The sequence below is a fragment of the Podarcis tiliguerta genome, assembly GCF_965153285.1.
Source record: "Podarcis tiliguerta genome assembly, chromosome: 10".
NCBI classification, from domain to species: Eukaryota; Metazoa; Chordata; class Lepidosauria; order Squamata; family Lacertidae; genus Podarcis; species Podarcis tiliguerta.
In genome coordinates, this window is record NC_139543.1 from 61,889,757 (window position 1) to 61,908,034 (window position 18,278).

Here is an 18,278-nt window from a genome sequence, read left to right on the forward strand (position 1 = left end):
GGAACTGATTTTGGGTTCTCTAAAGGGCATAACGTTTGTCGGAATGTGCAAACGAGGCTACTGCAACCTCATGCTAAATTTGGTGTGCTTAGAACTGATTGCTTTCAGTAGACTGTCTTATGCCTAAATCGGCCCAGCGCCAGGCTGTAGGGCTTGAATCCCGATCAGGGGAGACTGAGACTTGCTTCTGAGTAAACTTGGTGAGATTACAGGTGGCAGCTCTTCAGAAATATAGAGGCAACTCCATAGAGCTGCCATGGTTTGTGGCACACAGTGAACTCTGCTGTTGCAGGTTTTCAAAGTGTTCCAGCCCTATACTCAGAAATTAGCCTCCTAACCACAGCCAGCTGTAACAGATCTAGCTACATGTTGGTGTTGCTGTTGTGGGTGCCTGTTTGGTAAAATCCATCCTACGTAATCCACACTTCCCTTATTTAACCCATGCTAAGTTCAAATTGAAAAGGGACACGGCTGGCGCTGTGGGTTAAACCACAGAGCCTAGGACTTGCCGATCAGAAGGTTGGCGGTTCGAATCCCTGTGACAGGGTGAGCTCCCGTTGTTCGGTCCCTGCTCCTGCCAACCTAGCAGTTCGAAAGCATAAAGTGCAAGTAGATAAATAGGTACCGCTCCAGTGGGAAGGTAAACGGTGTTTCCGTGCGCTGCTCTGGTTCTCCAGAAGCGGCTTAGTCATGCTGGCCCCATGACCCAGAAGCTGTACGCCGGCTCCCTCGGCCAATAAAGCGAGATGAGCACCGCAACCCCAGAGTCGGTCACGACTGGACCTAATGGTCAGGGGTCCCTTTACCTTTTTAAGTGCAAATTATTTTTACCAATCCATACATGCATGCTCTTGGAGCCCTACAAAACTGGGTTTAGTGGGAGAGTATTCTGTAGGGAGCGGGACGCGGGTGGCGCTGTGGGTTAAAGCCTCAGTGCCTAGGGCTTGCCGATCGAAAGGTCGCGGTTCGAATCCCCGTGGCGGGGTGCGCTCCCGCTGTTTGGTCCCAGCGCCTGCCAACCTAGCAGTTCGAAAGCACTCTCGGGTGCAAGTAGATAAATAGGGACCGCTTACTAGCGGGAAGGTAAACGGCGTTTCCGTGTGCGGCTCTGGCTCTCCAGAGCAGCGATGTCACGCTGGCCACGTGACCCGGAAGTGTCTCCGGACAGCGCTGGCCCCCGGCCTCTTGAGTGAGATGGACGCACAACCCTAGAGTCTGTCAAGACTGGCCCGTACGGGCAGGGGTACCTTTACCTTTACCTTTTATTCTGTAGGGATTGAAATTGTCTAGACCAGAGCTGCTGGTCTAGTCATTTTCACATCACCTTTGAATTCATTGATACTAGGGACCTAGATCTCAGAGATTCTAAACTTGTGACGGGGCTATCTCACTTTAGATCAGCCTTCAACAACTGCAACTCCCATCACTAGTGTGGAGCCAGTGTGGTGTAGTGGTTAAGAGCAGTAGTCTCGTAATCTGGTAAACTGGGTTCGCTTCCCCGCTCCTCCACATGCAGCTGCTGGGTGACCTTGGGCCAGTCACACTTCTTTGAAGTCTCTCACCCTTACTCACCTCACAGAGTGTTTGTTGTGGGGGAGGAAGGGAAAGGAGATTGTTGGCCACTTTGAGACTCCTTCGGGTAATGATAAAGCGGGGTATCAAATCCAAACTCCTCCTCTTCTCTTCATCGCTTCTGGTTGAGGCTGATTGGAGTTGTCGTCCAAAATGACCTGGAAGGTGAAGCTGTTTTAACCAGTAGGTTGAGGTTCTCATGACTGAATGTTCATCTCTACAAAATCAGTCTCCTCACAGAAATCTAATATTCTCTTAGGGATTCTAGCACTCTATATGCAGGAATTAGTACAATTTAATTGCACTGAGGAGCATTGCAGTCTATGAAGTGGTTCAACCCGGACTCAGGTTTACCACCTCAGCAAAAACAAGGGCAAACGCAGTAGCTGCTGTTAGAAATTAAAACAACAGGTCTTATCTCCCCTTAGCATGGCTCCCTCTTCTCCTATCTCACAAGGTTGGTATGGTCATCACCCTGTCTGCTGCTGGCCTGTGGCCCTCGGGCTGAAATAGGTTCCCCACTCCTGTATGCTCTGCCCCAGATAGGCCTCTGTATGTTACTATAACGCTTGAACAGCCACCTTCTCCTTGAAGGAAAGAAGTGAGAGATTTAGAAATGCGGCAAGGATCGGAGAACTCTGCCAACCCTGCCCCATGGCCTTCCAGGACTGTTCTGAGGCTTATTGTATGCTTGGCATAAATGGCCAGGGCAAGGTTTCACTCTCAGTTAAGCCTGCTCTCCTCCAGAGATTCCCCTCCTGTCTCCCGTGGCAAGGCTTTCCGTTGCAGACGGACACACCTTTGATGACATTACAATGCAGAGCATGTTCTGCACAATATTATCGCAATTGAATTAGCCCATGCTGCAAGGCAACAAAAGGAGCATCAGTGCTAAATCTGTAGGTTTGCAAGGATCCCCCAGAGCTTCTTAGGGAGATAAACACAGCCAGCATTCCAAGATTTGAGGAAGGAATTTAGCAGGCCTAAAATAACCCAGCTCTTTTATGACATTTGCATGTATTTCCAAGCTTTCGGTATCTGAAAAGGAAGGTTTTAAGCAGATGCTTGGCATGGTAGCTTTATGATTTCGCAGAAAAGTTACAAGAAGATGGCCTAGTATGCCTCTCTTGGATGCTCAGAGCCCAGCCAGTAGTGAGGAGGACTTTTAAATAGGGTTTTGTTTTTAAGAACTGCCTTAAGGTCTGATTTTATGAAGCTGTCTTTTTAAACTGAGTTAGACAAGTGGATTTGTCTACCTTTATATTGTCTATGCCAGGGCCTGGGGAACTTCTGGCCTAGGGATGGGAGAAGAACTTTTATTAAGTTCGCATTTGCACTCCCCCCCCCCCAAAAAAGATATGCAAACCAAAACACTTCCTTTAAAATTTGCATATCTCCAAATCTTTCAAAGCAATTTTCCAGGCAAGTAACATGTACAAAAATGCATATACTAGAGTAGTGTATGGATGAAAATTCTTATAGGGAAGTTTTTAATGTTGGTGGTTTTATAAATTGTTAGAAGCTGGCCAGAGTTGCTGGGGCAACCCATCATTGATGATGATGATACTATATTTGTGAAAGTGATAAACAAGGATGTATATTGGGATAAGCTGCATACAAAAAAAAAGTGTGCTTGGGGAGAAATTTGGTCTAAAATGCTGATGGATTTCAAAGGGGACTGTTTTAAAGTAAAAGCAGAAAAGTCACAAATGCATGTGGCAATGTGAGGAACTGAAGGCTGGGAAAATGAGAGAAAGTGAAACCAACAACTTTGCCCATCCATACTGTGGCTCTATAGATGCTGTTGGACTCTAACTCCTGCAGGTTCCCCATCCCTGGCAGCAGGTCTGCAACGTCTTGCGATGAAGTTATTCGCAGCCTGAGCTCTTATCTAGCTGGAGGTCCTGCATAATGAATCTGGGTGCCTTCCTCCCTGCCCCCATGGAAGTGTGTGCTCTACCACTGAGTGTGTGGGTCCTCCCCCTGGGATTTGACCTTTTCTGGCAAAGGTTGCAGAACCAGAAATAAGTGTGATCTGTCGATCACACGGGAAAGTCTTGCACCAACGCTGTTTCTCAAGGGGCCTTCCAGCGCAATCCATCCCCATCCCTCACAATTCAGGGATGCAAATCTGTTTCCTGATGCCAACACACCATGCATCAATGGGTACATCCCTTGAAACGGCCTCGGTCCTGTATACCTGAAGGAGCGTCTCCACCCCCATCATCCAGCCCGGACCCTGAGGTGCAGCGCTGAGGGCCTTCTGGTGGTTCCCTCACTGCGAGACGTGAGGTTACAGGGAACCAGGCAGAAGGCCTTCTCGGTAGTGGCACCTGCCCTGTGGAACGCCCTCCCAACAGATGTCAAGGCAATAAACAACTATTTTACTTTTAAAAAACAGCTGAAGGCAGCCCTGTTTAGGGAAGTTTTTAATGTCTGATGTTATATTGTTTTTAATATTCGGTGGAAGCCACCCAGAGTGGCTGGGGAGACCCAGACAGATGGGTGGGGTATAAATATATTATTATTGTTATTATTATTATTACTATTGAAATGCAAGCAGCAGGTTCAGAGGTGTTTTTGTCAGCACCACGGCAGGGATGAAGAGAGGGTTAAACTTCTCCTCCACCACCACCCCTTTCCTGAGGCTGCTCAGACTTCCCCATTGCTGCCGTTTACACTTATGCATTAATTATACTAGAGAAATTAATGTTGGTCCTAAGGAAGGAAGTGGGAAAACAAGAGCTCTTATGCCCTATAGGGAATCTTCTGTACTGGGCCCACATGGGGAAATAGCATGCCCATTAGAACTGAAGGAAATGCCAGTGAAGTCAGAGTGAAACAGAGAAATAATGAGTTATATTTTACATCTAAGGCATATCAAACATATGAAGCAATGGCTCCAATATAATGTAATGTGGGGAAAAAATGCATTAAGATTTATAATACATGGGTACAATTATTAAGATATGGCATCTGGGGTCTGTAATTGCACCCTGTGTGGGGTTGTCCTACCCCTAATGCCTTACACATGGACGCTTTCATTCTACTCAAAACTTCTTGGAAGTATGCATTCAACAACAGTACTAAATAGTTAATGTTCCTTACCTTAACTGCTGCATTTGTGCAGTTTCACTGCTGCGTTGTTAAATCAGAGTTGTCACCATACTGAGGTCTAATAACTTGAAAGTGCAATGTTTTATTTTCTTCCAGTGTGACTTTCTTGAAGTCTAAAATGATACTAAATAGTGGGGAGATGCTGAACATATTTTCATATCCCTGGAAACATGGCTTTAAGGGGGCCTGCAAGAGAGAGAGGGAGAGAGAAGGGTAATAGCTTGGTGGGAGAGCATCGGTTTTGCATGCAGAAGGTCCAAGGTTCAAACGCTAGCATCTCCAGGTAGGCTTGGTAATGTCCTGTGCCTAAAACCCTGGAGGGTTGTTTCTGGACAGTGTAGACAATACTCAGCTGAATGGACCAATGGTCCTATTCTGTATAGGACAACAGTTGACTATGTTTTGCCGCACAGCCACTGACAATCAGGATAGATAATACTGAGCCAGAAGGACTAATTAACTAAGTACAGTGGTACCTCTGGTTGCTAATGGGATCCGTTCCGGAGGCCCGTTCGCAACATGAAAAGCCCGCAACCTGAAGTGCCGCCTCTGTGCAGGTGCGTGGTGCGATTCGGCGCTCCTGCGCATGCGCAAAGCATGATTTAGCACTTCTGCGCATGCGCGAGCGGCAAAACCTGGACGTAACCCTTTCCGGTACTTCCGGGTCGCCGCTGGACGCAACATGAAAAAACGTACTGTATTTTTCGCTCTATAAGATGCACCAGACCACAAGACGCACCTAGTTTTTGGAGGAGGAAAACAAGAAAAAAAATGTTCTGAATCTCAGAAGCCAGAACAGCAAGAGGGATCGCTGCACAGTGAAAGCAGCAATCCCTCTTGTTGTTCTGGCTTCTGGGATAGCTGCGCAACCTGCATTCGCTCCATAAGACGCACACACATTTCCCCTTACTTTTTAGGAGGGAAAAAGTGAGTCTTATAGAGCAAAAAATATGGTAACATGAAGCAAACGTAACATGAGGTATGACTGTATAAGGTAGCTTCCTTTATTTCTAAAAGAATGGCTTATGAGGATGCCTCCTCCCCCTTGTGTCTAACGCCTCCCCCTATTGTTTCCCCCCTCCTTCATTGCCAACAGACAGCAAGCACAGATTCCCATTGCGACGGCCGGCGTAGTCTACCCAGGGGCCATTGCCATGGCAGGAATGCCCTCCCCGCACCTGCCCTCGGAGCACTCGAGCGTTTCTAGCAGTCCAGAGCCCGGGATGCCCGTTATCCAGAGCACTTACGGCATCAAAAGCGAGGACACCTCCCACGTCAAGGAGGAGATGCAGACTGACGACATCAACGGCGAAATATACGACGAGTACGACGAAGAGGACGATGACCCCGACGTGGACTACGGCAGCGACAGCGAAAACCACATCGCGGGGCAAGCCAACTGATAGGAGGGGGTCCCGATTCTTGGCGTTGACCTCGGAGGACTTCGGTGGGAAGCCCCGACTGGTTCCTTAGCCCAGTGGCCAAGCACACAGACTTAAATCCTCACACACTGACTGTTACTTAAAAACTCTTAGTCTTAACTAGTTGGGGGGACATCAGCTGATGAATAGGCATCAGCCCGCATTGGGGGGGGGGGAGAAATAAACTTTTTAAAAGGAAAGCGAAACAAAAAGTTTAAAGAGACAAAAAGGCTCAGAGGAAGGAACCGTGACAAGGAAGACAACTCACGAAGACAACAAATATATATATATAAATATATATATAAAACGGACGGAAATAAGCTATGGGTAATATAATGCCAGTAATTCAGCTGCTATACCCGAGCACTGAAGTCTTACCCGTTCAACCTTTTATTATTATTATTTTTTTCAAAATAAACTTTATGGCTGTTTGTTCTACAATGTTCTAGAAAATTCTCACTCAGGTACACAGTGCCAACAAGTGGCTTGTGAATGTGTTCTGTTGTTTTTGTGCTACAGGTTAAAGGAAAGAAAAAAAAAAGATTTGGGGTGGGGTGGGGGGAGGTTGGGGAGGAGGTGACACACCTGACCAGGATGGGGCGGGGGGGCAGAATAGATGATTTTTAAAAACAATTCTTTATACTTCCCCCTCCAACTTTCCCACCTTTTTCTTTTTCGCCCTTCCTCTCCAGAGTCAGGGTTATTAAGGCATTTATGCATCTGGCTGGAACGGACCTGTGTTTTTTTAGCCCATGTGGCATTGCACATCCTGATTCACAACAATTGCTGCTTGCAGGTGAGGAAGAGGTCATTGGACCTGTAGGAGTTTGCTTAGTGCCCTGACAGTTTGCTCCAGTGCAGAATGTTTTCTGTGCAGGCTGCAATAAACCTTTGGGTGGTTTGAGAGATTTGTAGACCATGAATTGAGCTCAAGAGATGCCCAGTATGGGACCTTTCATCAACATATCATCATCATTATTTATTGGATGTTTTACCTGCCTTTCACCACCAGGTCCCAGGACAGGTTACACCCATATAAAAATACAATACTAAAATCCTTTAAAACAGCAGTGCTCTCCCACTGACTTACGTCCTTCCCTTCCACCAAAATACATTAACCCAGTCCCTTAAAAATGCAAGCACTTGTTATATCTTGGTTTGACACCTTCCTTATTAATCTACACACATCCTTAAATGGGTCATGCCAGTCACCAGTTAGCCTGATCACCTGGGAGACGCATGTGCCCTCGTCCCAATCCAATATCTGCTTGACCTTGATGGATGTGCGTGAGAGCCTGTTGCCACATGGGCTGCAGTGGGCATACTCTTTATTTCTGCTGCCGCCACCCCAGCCAATCACCCCCTTCCTTTCTAGGCAGGGCCTCCTTCCACCAATTGCACACCAGACGTAGTCTCTGAGCAAGTGCCAAATTTGTACTCACATGCTGAACAACTTCCATTTCATGTTTTCTTTCCCAGTTGGTCGTCTTTTCTTTATTTCTTTCATCTCGTCTTCGGTCTAAAGTTAGGACAGTGTTGTGTCTTAGACAATCCGTTGAAGAACCTGATTACCAGCAGCTGGTGAGGTTAGATTTTTCTTTCTTTAATTAATTTTCTATTAAAAAAAACACACACAAGTTAAAGGAAACTGTAGGTGCTGTTCTCAGGTGAAAAAAAGAGAGAGAGAGAAACAAGAGATTTAGAGAAAAAAAATATTTTATGAATCATGGACTTGTGTGTTTAGGTGGATGTGGGTGTTTATGGTACTAATAAGAATAACCTTCAGAGAATTGTTGGGGTGGAGCAGAAGTAAATTAATGGGTGATTTCCCAAATGACTGAGTCGGTATGACATCCTGAATTTACACTTCATGCTGGTGCTACATGTAATAGATTTCCATTGTTTGCATATGAAGTGTGGCACTGAAGAATGTGACGCATTAACTTGCTAAGTCAAGTATTGGGGAGGAAAGGGTGAGGGTGTCCAATGTCATGTGTTCAGAGACTTTCAGCTCCAGATCCGCATCAACCATGAGGTGGAGGCTGAGATGAAATCTTGCTTGGGGATGAAATCTTGAGTGAGCTATGAAAATAATTCCCATGATATATGAATGATTGACCGAATATGTGTGACCCATCTTCCCATCCCCCTTGCATCCAGAGTTGGACTCAGATTGGGCAAGGCATTCCTCACAGTTGGTCATTCCACATAGTCCCATCCCTTGTGGTGGAAAGTGCACTACAACACTACCATGGGCACTAATGTCTGCAGTGGGCCTTTTTGTATCAATAGCTGTTCCAGTCATGGTGCTGCAACATAGCCGTAGTGTCACTGGGACATTGCTTTGGTGCTGCAGGGAGATTCCAACAGTTGGAACAATCCCGATTGAGGGCTCTGGCGACACACTCTAGGCTTCCAGGGCCTAGCAACTGCCCTATTCATTTCAATGCCAGAGAGCGCTTGGTATATATCACCCCAGTTCCATCTGGCATTTTCCCAGGTTAGAGAGAATGAGACAGAGTCCTGTTTTTGTGGTGGTACCTTGGGCCCATTCAGTCTTTGGCTTCCTGCCATGATGAGGAAGTCATGATGATTGGACAAGGGAAAACGAGGCTTTTGACCTAGCTGAAATCAATGGAACTATGCTCGCTAAATGGAAGAACTTTACCATAAGCAGTTTATAGTTCAGGCTGCCAGATAGCATACTAGGTTTGATGATAAGCAAGTGGCTCCACATTCCAGCAGTTCTCACAATGTCTTGCTTGCTAATACAGATGCCTCAGGCTCATCGGTGACCCAAATGGGAAAGGTTTATTCTGCCATTCTGTGTGCTACTATTAATTCCATTCTAAGTCTTTTACTACAGCAGAGAGCTACAGAGATAGACCTGCACATATACTGTTTGCATGCAATGCTAAGCCATGGTTTGCGTAACTTAGCGGTGGTTTGTTTGTACATCCAAGTCCATCCTAGCCAACTATGTTTTTGTTGTGGCAAACAAACCAGTATATGGAACCATGGTTTGAAATGGGCTTGCAAATTTTGACTTGTGGTTTCTCATTAGGTCTGAACCCACTATCCTGGCTTAATCCCAGTTTGTTTCAGCACCCTGCCCTCGATGCTCGCTCAGCTACAAAGGTGCAAGATGAACATTTTGAAAATGAAACCAACATTAAAGGTAAAGGGACCCCTGACCATTAGGTCCAGTCGTGACCATCTCTGGGGCTGCGGCGCTCATCTTGCTTTATTGGCTGAGGGAGCCGGCGTACAGTTTCCGGGTCATGGGGCCAGCATGACTAAGCCGTTTCTGGCAAACCAGAGCAGCGCACGGAAACGCCGTTTACCTTCCCGCCGGAGCGGTGCCTATTTATCTACTTGCACTTTGACGTGCTTTCGAACTGCTAGGTTGGCAGGAGCAGGGACCAAGCAATGGGAGCTCACCCCATCGCGGGGATTCGAACCGCCGACCTTCTGATCGGCAAGTCCTAGGCTCTGTGGTTTAACCCACAGCACCACCTGCATCCCCTAAAAAACCAACATTAGGCACAACAAATTACAGTTGCTCTGGTCGTCTGCAGGGCTGATCCATCCATGCTTAAAACAAACAACGGCTTATCATTACATACAAACTGGTACAGTGCAGAATACAAACTGAAGTCAGCAGCCATTCATTTTTAAAAGAGCAGATCTCTAGTCCTCACTAGTGCAAAGATTTTACAGAAACTCAGGACAACATCTGGCGGAATCTCGAAAGCTTAGAGGGGTAGCTAAATAATACTTTTGATAGTGAAAGGCTGCATGACAGCAGGACCAGATTGAGGCTGCCACACGTATTAGGCTGTATGTCCCGTTGACCTATTTCTGAGTAAACATGCATAGAGTTGATACATCTGTTGATTTTGCTGACTGTCATTTCAATGTGTGAATTGACTTCTCCAAAAAACACAAGCATTGTGTACAGATCAGTGGGGTGGATGGTGCCAGAGCAAAATGGAAGTTTCATGGTTATTGAAGTCTAAAAAATATCGGATCATATTCTGAGGCTATCATGTGTTTGCCTGGGTATGTCAAAAATGGTGGCAAGCCTTATCCAACACTGTAGCTTTCTTGGGAAGGGGTGGTCCCATCAAATATGTTCAAGCACACCACATAGTTTTTCAAGATGGCAGTATTTGCATTGGAAATCATTACTGCCATCTTGGGCATTATCGGATAGTGTGACTGCCATACTTGCCCAGAAATGTACAAGATAGTGGCATTCACAAAATTCCAGCCACTGGGAACAACGGGGAATATTTTATTGGCAATGCTGAGGTTATTGAGGAGGATCTTGAAGGAAGTAGGTGGGAGAAGACTCAAAAGGGTAAAAAATAAATAAATTAAGAATTGATCATCAATCCCTATTCATTCTTATTAACTCTTTGAAGATTCATGCCCTCATTGTTCGTATGACAGAATGCTACTTCAAAAATAGACCTCCCTCTGGCAAAGCAAACAGTATCCCATTGTGATTGAATAGTTCTGGCAATAGTTAAATGGGTGTTTGGATGCAATTTCCACCCACAATGCTCTTTCACGTTATCCACCTCTCCCTCAACAATCCTCTCTCTCTCTCTCTCTCTTTCTTCCTCTCAATATTTGTCTGGGTTGGTATTCAGAGTAGTACATCATATTCTCTATGTTGGAGATGTCTTGTTTTGTATTGGTTAATGGTTGCATTTGATTTTGCGTGAGGGTTTGTTTTCTTTCTTCAGTTGAACTGCCTCTTCATGCTAGTGTTGTAATGGTACTTATAATGACGTTAAGAATAATAATGGTCAGCTGTTCCCAGATAGTAAATTATGCATAATTTATTTTCCTCTCTTTTTTTACATTACGTTGGTGTGTTTTTTTAATTTGGCAATTACCACGAACGACAGCTGTTAAGGTGTTTTTTTATATATATAAAAAAGTGTCCTTTCCTCCTTTTGGGTTAAAAAGCTGCAATTTCGCTATTGCTCACCCATCCCCCCTTTTTTTGGTGTGTGTGTGCGTGTGGGATCTTTTAGAAAATTTTGAGCCCACTGTCCCATCAGGTATGGACATTTCTTAAGACGGGGTGAATTATGGGAGTGTTGAGTTCAATCTTAATTAACTTCACTCAGTTTGGATTATTTAATGACACTCTAGAGCCATTCAAAGCACTCTGGTTAAAAACTAAAGCAAACTTTTATATATATATATAAATATAAATATAAATATTATGACAAATGTACAATGTGAAAACTGAACATTTTGCTCTCTTTTTCTAAAAGGAAAAAAAAAAACACAAAACAACTAAACCAGATTGTTCCCTGTCTTTGTGAACAAATATTTCTGACTCCTGTGGGTTCAACCTCACATGTGTTGGATGCTTGATTTCCACCATTTTATGACGACAGTCTGGGTTAATTATGTGACTTTGGTCAACATCAATACTTTGTTTTAGCTCCAGGTTAGTTCCAACCCAGGTTGGAGCAAGTCATCAACACACTAGTTATGAGAATATATAATCTGGGATGAGCCTGTGATAGAAGCACGTGCAAATCCACACAGATTCATGGTGGTCCCAACTGTGTTGAGGGAAACTTCAGAAATAAGTGATACTCCATAATGTATGTCTGATCGCCCCAGAAACAGTATTCAATTATTCAGTTGACTGTCCTAGGTTGAGTCCAGTGGGTCTGTGCTTGCAAGTGCTTACTGTACTGGAACCAAAATACTTCAAAATTACTGCAGGTACAAGGACCTCATCTGTGAATAACTGGGGGGGAAATACCTGCTCTCCATTCCTACTGAGTTAAGGGGACAGAGCTTTATTTCTTTTGTTGATTGGGAGAGGGGAGTCTTTCTGCATTTATCTTCTTCACTGTATGCCATGGGACCTATTCAAGGTTTGGATATGTCCCTGATGTGACAGCCATAAGAAGCTAAACTGATGTCAAGCCCTTGTTCAGCATGACCTTATTTACAGAACGTATCCCGGGCGCTACTGAACAACAACACCCTAGGGTCACTTAGAGGACATCCCACATCTAGAAACGTGAAGGTTGAATCCAAAGCAGTAGACTTGGTCAGGTATGGATATTTTATCCGAGTGTGGAATGGTTTGAGTCAGTGCTATTTTCCTAGGAAAAAGAGGTGCCAGAATTCACCATAAACACCTCCCTCATTCTCTTAGAATGGCAATGGAGAGGTGCCGGAACACATCTGAGTTTCGGCTGGGAAAAACCAAAAAGCCTTGGTTTGAGCCCAATAGTCTGGCTCTGAGATCAACATGCTGAGTATTGAGATTCAGGTTGGCTTCAGTGGAGGAGTTAACATAAGTAAAAAAATAGCTTAACTTTGATTAGGATGTGTCCGATCACTGAACATGATTCTGAACCTCACAACATTCCCCTCTCCTGCCTCCCCCCAAATTATTGCCTAGCCTACCTCTTCTTGTCCAGTTGAGAATCTTGTAAATGATTGTGTTGTTTGCACTGAACTTTTGTATCTTCATTCCAGCAGCCCCGATTTAGCTAGAGTTACTTGTGACGGCAATTTTATGCACACTTTACTTGGAAGGAATCCCTACTGAACATAGTAGGACTTCCTTCTGAGTAAACATCCGAGGCTTCACTGAGCAGGCATGTGTAAGATTGCACTGTACTGATCTCCCACTGCTTTTAATGGGGCATGCATTGCAACCCTGCACATCTCTACTCAGAAGAAGCACCCATGACACATACATCCAAGGTAAGTGTGTTTAGGATTAGTCCCTACTAACTTTAGCTGGATCGGGGCCACCGCTTCTACTTCCTGATGTCATATGATCCATGCTATTTTGTTTTATTTTTAAATCATTTTTGGCAAAAATAATACTATCACTGGCAAAGGTGGGAAAGAAAATATTCAATACCACCAGTTTCCAGTGAAATGGGAATAGTTTCACGTTCTTGCTATGCCTCCCCATAAATTGTTCATGCTTTATATTGGCAAAATAGGATTGCCAAGAGCATTTAACATATTTATTTAACTTTCCTACTGTATTAATCCCAAATGGGACTCGTAACTATTATTACAGTATTTAATTAGTTGAGTAACCAAATCCTCTTATTAATGAATGGATGGGGGGGTGCAAGTCTTTCTTCGGTGACAATGTTTCAGAGATTGGGTTTTGGCAGTAGACTTCCTTCAGTTAATTTTTTTTTAACAAAAGAAATTGTCTTTAACCTCCTTACAACACATTTTCAAAGTCCTTTTTTTTGTGTGTGTAACATAATCCAAACGAGATGAACGCTCATTGTTCCTGAAGAAGTATCTGACATCGCGTTTCTTCTAAAGTTGAAAATAATTATACTCAGTACAAACATAAGCTTCTCTTAGCAAAAACTTATCCCCTAGAATTAATGGCAACCACACAATAGCATCTATTTAAAGACATGCTTTAATAAGGGTGAAATGTTTAGTTTCCGCTTTCTGCTTGAGTCAATTCACTAAGCCTGGATTCAAATGTATGCTTTGCTCATAAGGAACAGGGTGGTTATCATGCTAGCTTAAAGTACAGAAGGGCCCACTGCTAAATTTTGTTTTCTTGCCTTCTGTCTCTCTCTGATCCTTGGAGGTTTTCAGGCAGAGGTTGGGTAGCCATCTGTCATAGATTCTTTAGCTGAGATTCCTTCATTTCAGGGGGTTGGACTAGATTACCCTCGGGTCCCTTCCAACTCTTCTGTGATCTCCCTCTCTCATCTATCCCTATTCACATTGTGAGCCACACAATTTTGTCCTCTATCCAGAGAATGAGAGCTGCATTTTAGTTCCATTGAGTTCATCATCATTTATTTGCATGCTGTTTCTCCATAATTTAACCACGCTCAAGGCAACTTTCAACACTCAAGAATACCTTGATTCATTCTTACTAGTTACAAAACTATATCAAAGTTTTAAGTAGTCATAAACAGCAAATGAAAACTTCTCAGTAAGTATGCAATAAAATTAAGCAATCCTCGCATAATTGGTAAGTTCCAACGATACCGTAATATCAATAACAACAAAAGTGTCTCCAAATTAAATACTAAACTCAACAAAAACAGCTAAGGAATATTCCATCCCTGTAGACTCTAGACACCCAGAGATTTCAACTAGCTTTCTCTGGATTGCAAGCATCTTTTTTTAGCACGGCAAAATGTGGCTTGATGGAGCCCATGTTGTAGGTCAACGAAGAAAGCAACAATGACCTGCAGAGTCATCTGCAGATTGATTCACATGGCCATTTTTAGGTGGTGAGATATGGTTTGTGCGAATGTGTTTTGACACTACCCCTGCCTCTATGACTTTCAGTGGCGTAGCGTGGGGGGTGCAGGGGGGGCCGGCCGCACCGGGCGCAACATCTGGGGGGGCGCGCTCGCACTCGCAGCTCTCTGCCCCTACCTGGCGCCTGGTGGGTTAGGGGTTAGGGGGCGCAAATTACTTGCCTTGCCCCGGGTGCTGACAACCCACGCTACGCCACTGATGACTGTGCAGTACATTGCATGATTTACCACATGCTCAGAACCTGAGTTTCTCACTGGGCAAATTTTGGAAACTGGTTTGAATGTTATTGTTTTTTTTTATTTAAAAAATCAACTTTTTCCCCCCTAAAAGATGATAATCGTGCAATATTTTGCAACTCAAATCTCACTTTCTGAAATTCAAATCCCACCCAACCCCAACCTGCTTTTTGAACTATGGGGGTGACCCAACCAGAATTAATCATTTTTCAGTGAAATTTATTGAGTGGGGAATCATTAAATGTGTGCTTAATAATACCCTATTGAAACCAATTAGGATTTTTAAAGACTTAACATTGGATTGACTGAGCTTTAAAATTTTAAATCTAGTTAATAATGATTGTCCTTCAATTAGTCTTTCCATATTCAAGTGTTTCACGCACTGCTATTTCTTTCTTTCTTTTGGGGTGGTGGTGGTGAAGATAGATTGGAACAAAGTCATTTGGAGCACAAAAAACACGTGCTTTTGAATTCTCCACCCCTAAACCGCAAGTTCATTTCAGCTTTAAAGCATGGTCATATTGCGAACGTCCGCCACATTCACTCACAATACTTCCCCGAGATCACGCTCATCATCTCACAAACAGAGGGAACCACAGAAAAGCCACCATGCAAACTCAGTGATAGTCGCCCTACTCCACTTTGCTGATTAATTTTCTGGTAACGATCCAGTAAAATATTCAAAACTCAGTGCCAAATAGCACAGTTATTGTTGAGTCCTATTTCCAACTAAAGGGATGCATGCTAAAGTCCTACTTCAGTTCATTGCAATTAACTTCTCCCATTCAGTCAAATTCTCCAGGCTTGAGAACTTGGTGTGGATAACAACTTTTGAGGTTTTAAACCCTCATCTCAAAGAAGTGGTGAACATTACCAGAGCCCTGTACCATCATGCAGCTCAGAGTAAAATCTAAGCTGCAGAAGAAATCCTGGCTCATATACCTTCAAAACCCATCAAATTCTATTCAAACAAGACTTACCTGAGCAGGGTAGTCACTGTGGGACTCCCGCCACAGAGAGATGGAAGACTTGATCCTTTCTATCCCTTTGTGGGAACCCTCGTTGAAAGGCCCCAGTGTCCCTTGGGAAATGTAGTTTTCTGGAGGACCGCTGCAATGCAAGAGAGAAGGGAAACGTTAGATCTCCCTAAGTTCAATGGAACTTGATCACATTTAATTTTAGCTGGAAGTGAGCCACTATCTACAACCCTGACTCACCCTTAAGGAGAAATGTGAACTGGTGGATGAGGCAAATCCCAGATATGGATGGAAGCAATTTCCTTGATAGTTCTGCATTCTCCTGCCTTGCCCAGCCCCACCAAGACGCCTGGAGTCTGGAGGTTTCCCACCAGCCATTTGTTTCACACTACAGTCGGTATACCTGGGGGTGTTCAGGACTTTCGTGCCTGGGACAGGTGTAGCATGGGAACCAGACTTTAGTCATTTCTGTGTGTTCGCACTAAGCAAAGCTAGGAGGAGTGCTCCCTGCCTTCCCTTTACAAAGATGGCTGGAGTTCTTTAGCGGCTGCTATGTTCAGAGCTGTGGGGTCATTTCAAGGGACTTCTTTGAAAGGGAAAATATACAGCCACACTCCTGCCCACTGCAGTGAAGACTCGCACCACAGGTCTCGGGCTATGTTCCAGCCCTAACACCACGCATAACCATTGAGAGACTGGTGTGTGTGTGTGTGTGTGTGTGTGTGTGTGCATGCACACACATTCAGCTTCATTTCCATGTGTGCTGATTTTCCTCTTGGCTTTATTTTCACTAACAAAGCATGTTTGTTTTGCTTACGGCTCAGTTTCTGCCTCCACCCTGCTCTGTGCCAGCAATCCTCCCTTCTATAATATAATAGGTTTCTGGCACAGGGGCCACATCAGGCACCGTTACTTTTATACATTTCATTGCATGTTGTGTGCAAGGCTCATACAGCCTGATCCAGGCAGCTGACTCAAAAGATACATCGTGAATATATCTCCTCCTCCTCCTCCTCATCTTGCAAAATGTATGGCATGTGGTGTTAGAAATAATCACCCGCCTGGTCCAAGGAGCCAAGAGTGGAGCTCCTGCCAGTTGCTACACTCGAGGAACCGTCCCCCTCTCTCTCCCTCCACCAACTAGGTGATCAGCACTGTCAACCCACAATACTCATCAACTCTTGGGCTATGTGCAGGAGACAGGAATGGGGGACCCTGGACCTAATATGGCATCCTTTCCCTCTTCTGCAACCCTTAATCATCACTGAAAGCACCACCCACCTGTTAGGCAGTGCAAGTGGGACGCAGTTGTATCAACACACAGCCCTATCTCTGCTTATGGATCAGGGTGGTGCACATTTTTATAGCTCTGTTTTGTTCTAAAGTGCTTATTCCTCTCCTATATCTGGGGAAGTGAGGGCCGGGGGTGGGTGGGGAGGACACAGGAGGAAAAAAAACAAAAGGAAAAAAAAGAGACAATCAAACGCTTGGAGCTTAAAACAAAGTATGTGTGCAACCTACCATCTCACTTGAAATTTAATAATAATAATAATAAAAGAAAATAATTATGTAAATATAACATAGAGTTATAGATTTATATTTTGTTCATAACACATAGTGTAATATAAGTTGTATATTTTCATGTTTTGGTTTTATGTTAACATTCACGCCACGATTAAAAAAAAAGAGGAGTTTATGTACTCTTTACAAAAAAGAAGATGATGTGGGTTTGCCAGGATCCTGGTTTGAGGGGTGGGGTGGGGGTGAGGGGATGGCTCTTCTTCTTTCTTTTTTTCATTGCCCTTTTTTCAGTATTATTTGCCCTGCAGGGCACCAATAAAAAACAGCAAATGTGTTCTTTACCTAGACTGTGTTTCTGTTTCCAAATTCTTAATGCCATTAAAGCGTGACATTCCTTTATGCCAAGAGCAACACACCTCTAAACTTTGGGGAAGAGAAGCCCATTCAGTGCCGGATTTAGATATAAGCTAAACAAGATATAGCTTAGGGCCCCACTCTCTTGGGGGGCCCCAAAAAAAAATTAAAGGGGAAAAACTGGGTGTACATTTCTAAAATATAAGATAAGAAACAAATAAAATAAAACCTACATACAGCAACAGTGTTTTGTGTTATGTAGGCTCCTATGATGTAAGTAATGGGCCCCACCTGCTAGCCTGCTCCCTAAAATATCACTGGTTTGCTCATTTCTACATTCTGCATCGATGGGTTGCATGGCAACATGTGCAGATGGCTTTAGATACCTAGGTAAAGGTAAAGGTAAAGGCACCCCTGACCATTAGGTCCAGTCGTGGCCGACACTGGGGTTGCAGCGCTCATCTCGCTTTATTGGCCGAGGGAGCCGGCGTACGGCTTCCGGGTCATGTGGCCAGCATGACTAAGCCACTTCTGGTGAGCCAGAGCAGCGCACAGAAACGCCATTTACCTTCCCGCTGGAGCGGTACCTATTTATCTACTTGCACTTTAACGTGCTTTCGAAATGCTAGGTTGGCAGGAGCCGGGACCGAGCAACGGGAGCTCACCCCGTCACGGGGATTCAAACCGCTGACCTTCTGATCGGCAAAGCCCTGGGCTCTGTGGTTTAACCCACAGCGCCACCCGTGTCCCTTTTAGATACCTATTAG

The 18,278-nt window shown here is 44.4% G+C and overlaps 1 protein-coding gene and 1 long non-coding RNA gene across 20 annotated transcripts in view; one reads left to right on the forward strand and one right to left on the reverse strand.

Moving 5' to 3' along the window:
* The window catches only part of SOX5 (SRY-box transcription factor 5), a 1,214,093-nt gene that overhangs the window by 747,193 nt on the left and 448,622 nt on the right, over positions 1–18,278 (forward strand). For 18 of the 19 annotated variants that reach the window (XM_083402002.1, XM_083402006.1, XM_083401995.1 and 15 more), the window contains one exon: positions 5,786–6,551. In XM_083402002.1, the coding sequence (XP_083258128.1) occupies positions 5,786–6,092 (307 nt within the window). In that variant the 3' untranslated portion in view covers positions 6,093–6,551. Of the gene's footprint in view, positions 1–5,785; positions 6,552–18,278 lie in introns of those variants that run through there. The other variant, XR_014502612.1, reaches the window with a different exon arrangement.
* Positions 13,383–17,677, reverse strand: LOC310659274. The gene is made up of 2 exons (XR_014502706.1): positions 14,620–17,677; positions 13,383–14,437 (listed from the first exon to the last, which is right to left on the reverse strand). It is a non-coding gene; the product is annotated as an uncharacterized lncRNA (long non-coding RNA).